Source organism: Emiliania huxleyi, assembly GCF_000372725.1.
Source record: "Emiliania huxleyi CCMP1516 unplaced genomic scaffold EMIHUscaffold_114, whole genome shotgun sequence".
Classification (NCBI taxonomy): Eukaryota; Haptophyta; order Isochrysidales; family Noelaerhabdaceae; genus Emiliania; species Emiliania huxleyi.
In genome coordinates, this window is record NW_005201551.1 from 74,284 (window position 1) to 77,886 (window position 3,603).

The 3,603-nt window shown below is 67.1% G+C and overlaps 1 protein-coding gene across 1 annotated transcript; it reads right to left on the reverse strand.

The window, feature by feature from the left end:
• Positions 1-1,576: 1,576 nt before the first annotated feature.
• Positions 1,577-3,346, reverse strand: EMIHUDRAFT_109105 (hypothetical protein; the record flags this gene model as incomplete). Its single annotated transcript, XM_005791248.1, has 2 exons — positions 1,577-1,716; positions 2,230-3,346. The coding sequence occupies 2 exons, from the start codon at positions 3,344-3,346 to the stop codon at positions 1,577-1,579; spliced, it is 1,257 nt and encodes a 418-aa protein (XP_005791305.1).
• Positions 3,347-3,603: the final 257 nt, after the last annotated feature.

The following is a 3,603-nucleotide window of genomic DNA, read 5'->3' on the forward strand; positions in this document are numbered from 1 at the left end:
TGATGGCTGCGACGGCTGTATGACAGCCATCTTGCGGCCGGGCGGATGGCTGGGACACAGCCATCGCAGCCATCGGCCGGAGGATGGCTGCGCTGGCTGGAAGGCAGCCAAAATGGCGCGTGCTGGGAGGGCGGAGTGGCTAGGATCCTGTAATTGCAGCCATGCGAATTAAGGATGGCTGTGAAACAGGGAGCGCAGCCATCCAAGGTGCACATTTCGAGGTTAGCCACCTGTGTTAGTGCCAGTGCGCGCCAGTCCCGTGCCCAGTGTATAACTAAATAGAGCAGTCATCTCCAGGAGAGATGGGCGACGCACGAACACAGAGGCACAGTGCGTGCCCAGTGTCGTGCGAGGGAGTTTATTGAGCACTTGAGCACTGAAGAGGGTCGATTCCGCATGGTACGGGACCCCTCGATCGTCTCGCCCTCCCTCTCTGGTGTGTTCATTGGGGGGAGCAGCAGGAGCCAGTTTGGCCCCCCACGGCCCTCCGCACCGCGCCTGGCGCCCAGCCGCTGCACGCACTGCGAAGGCGCGGAGGTCGACTATCGCCTCTCGGAGAGGCGAGCAGCGCGGCGCGAGCCGGCAAAGCGGCGCGGATCCGTCCTTGTCCACCACGAGGACTTGCCTCAGCCGCTCAGAAGTGGCCTGCAAGCGTGCGGCCGGCGCTGCGTGGTGAGCGTGAGGGATGGCAGAAACTCCCTCTCGCTGCAGTGGCGGGCAGGCGGGCGAGAGGCACCTCTCGGAGAGGCGAGCAGCGCGGCGCGAGCCGGCAAAGCGGCGTGGATCCATCCTTGTCCACCACGAGGACTTGCCTCAGCCGCTCAGAAGTGGCCTGCAAGCGTGCGGCCGGTGCTGGTGAGCGTGAGGGATGGCAGAACTCCCTTTTGCCCGTTTTGCCCCTTGTCAGCTGACCTTTCCAGCGATATGTGGCACCGACCACGCCGCGCATGGGTGTGTTCATACTGGTGGACAGCACCACCTAACCGCGGCTATTTGAGTCGCCGCGCCCCCAGAGCCGGGGAAGCCTGGCGCAGCGACGGCGCTACGGCACTGCGGCGTCGCGGCCGCAGCGCGTGAGGCGCGGCGCGTCAAGTCGCCTTCAACCGCTCCGGCCCGCTGCCGCAGGGCCCAGGGATGGCGCTGAGACGCTCGGGTGCGACATGAAGGCCTTAGGGCGCGCGCTCAAGCCGCCTGCCGCGCACAGCGTTTTTGAGCTGTGCGGGGGTGGTTCACGGTAGGCGTGCAACAGGTCCTCAGTTGACCAGCGGGGTTGTGCGCCAGGCCCTCCTGTTCCATCGGCTCCAGCCAGTAGACAAGTATTGTCATCAACAGAGTAGAAGGATCTGACCTCGGGGCCGATGTGACCAAGCGCTGGTAGCGTGGTTTTACCTCACACCCATGGTCTCACAGTGTGCCGGCAGTCGCCGAGCAGTGTCGCTCACACAAGCCGCAGCACAAGTGACTGAGGGCCAGTGAGGGCGAGCCCATCGCTGTGACAGCTGGTGGAAGCCGCACAGTAGGCTGTGCCAACTGTGCAGAGTGTGTGAGCAGCAGCTGTCGCAAAGAGCTGCATGCCCTAGTGCATGCCACCGAAGGCGCGGTCGAGGTTCGCCGAGCGCGGCGCACGTTGGAGGAAGCCGCCACCGACGAGCGCGTTGGACTTTTCACTCCGGACAAAGACGGGGACACAGCGGACGGTGCGGCGCGTGTCCCCGTCTTAGCGGCGAGGCGCGGGACCGTCTGTGGCGAGGTGGGTCGCGTCCTCCCCCGATTTCCGTCACCGCGGTCCTTCCCGTTCCCCCGCGTATGCCACCGTCGCATTTCCATTGCCGCCGCCGCGGCGCGCTCCTGTCCCAGCCACGTGCGCCGACAGAATCCCCCCCCCCACCCCCCAAAAAAACCAAGATCTCGCCCGGCACCGTCGCTGTGCGTCGTGCTCCGCAGCCGCGGGGTCTGTTGCTCTCTGCCGTGCTCGCACGGCGGTCCCGCCGGGCCCCGCGCCCTTGCCGCCCGGCCGGGGCTGGAGAGGCTCAGCGGCTGAGGTAGATGCCGCGCTCCTCGCACACGGCCATCAGCTCAGGCTGGTGGTAGTCAACCTCGAGCGTCTGCACGCGAGGGGAGGTCCGATGAGCATTGGGCGGGGGAGGGGCGAGTGGCGAGGAGGGGCGTCTCGCGCCTTCAAGCTCGGGGCGGCCCCCTCCTTGAGGGCGGCGGCCAGCGCCTTGCAACCCTCGTCGCCAATCTCGTTGTCGAAGAGAAAGAGCGTCTCGAGCCGCGGCGCTGCCCCCTCCTTGCCAAGGGCGGCAGCCAGCGCCTTGCAGCCCTCGTCGCCAATCTTGTTGAGGCTGAGCCAGAGCGTCTCGAGCCGCGGCGCTGCCCCGCTCGCGAGGACCTCCGCCAGCTGCGCCGCCTCCGCGTCGCCCCAGCCGAGGTTGTAGTAGTGCAGCTCGGTCGCCTTGCCAAACTGCTCCTCGAAGGCGGCCTCGTACAGCTGCTTCACCAGCGGCTTGTCGTCCTTGCCGTTGGTGAAGCTCTTCTTCTCAAGCTCCGCCGCGAAGGCAGACGGCAGCAGCGGAGGGCGCCGGCCGCCGTCCTGGGTGCAGTCGTCGGTGAGGCTGCGGAAGTCGTACTCCACGCCTGCGCGCATCTTGCCGAGGTCGAGCGAGAGGTCGCCAGCCTTTGTCAGGCCCGCCCAGCTGCACTCCGTGAAGCACCAGCCGCGGTCAAAGTACTTTGCCACGTTGGTGCCCTCGGCCTGCTCCTCCGCCTTGTGGCCGTCCGGGAAGGAGGTCAGCCGCAGCACGATCGTGTGCGGGTGGGAGTAGAGCGTGCCGAGGCAGCCCAACCCCTGCTTGAAGAGCGCGTTCTGCTTCTTGGTGCGCAGGACGCCGTTGGCGGGGTCGGGGTGCTGGTGCAGCGAGCCGAAGTCCCAAAAGACGCCGAGCCGCGTGATGCCGTAGGGATGGCTGCTGAGCAGGGCCTTGAGCGCCCTCGCGACGCGGGCGAGGTTGGCTCCGAGCGGGTCGGGGTGGTCCTTGGTCAGCCACGGGTAGGAGAGCGCGGCGACGGCCAGGTCATACTCGCCGGTCGCCTCGACGAGGTCGGCGAAAGAGAGGAAGGCCTCTTTGGGAAGCGCCTGGCGGTGGGTGAGGACGCCGCCCGCCTCGGCGTGGCGGATGATCCACTGCGCGTCGAGGAGGGCGGCGGCGCCGCTCGCGAGGACACGCTCCAGGTCGCCGCCGCCGAGCTTGCGCCACAGCTCCAGCTTCTCCTCGTAGGCCAGGCCCGGCTTGCGGCGGTGGAGGCAGGGAAACGGCTTCTCGAAGCAGGCGCGCACGGACATCATCGCGATGGTGCTCAACAGCGGCTCGGGCAGCGGCCGCGGCCGCAAACGTGAGCTGAGGGCGTGTCAAGATTTTTCTGCCGAGGCTCGTTGAATTCTCTCTCGAGGTTCTCGAGGTGGATATCCTTTGGCCGCGTTGGGTAGCGAGGATTGGTGTAACCCGAGCCACGGAGGCGTGTTTTCTGACGGCCGACCGTCAGTGCACGGAGTTGCCCCTTCTCCGACTGCCCCGGCTAGTTCCCGAGTTTCGCGGGAGTGAC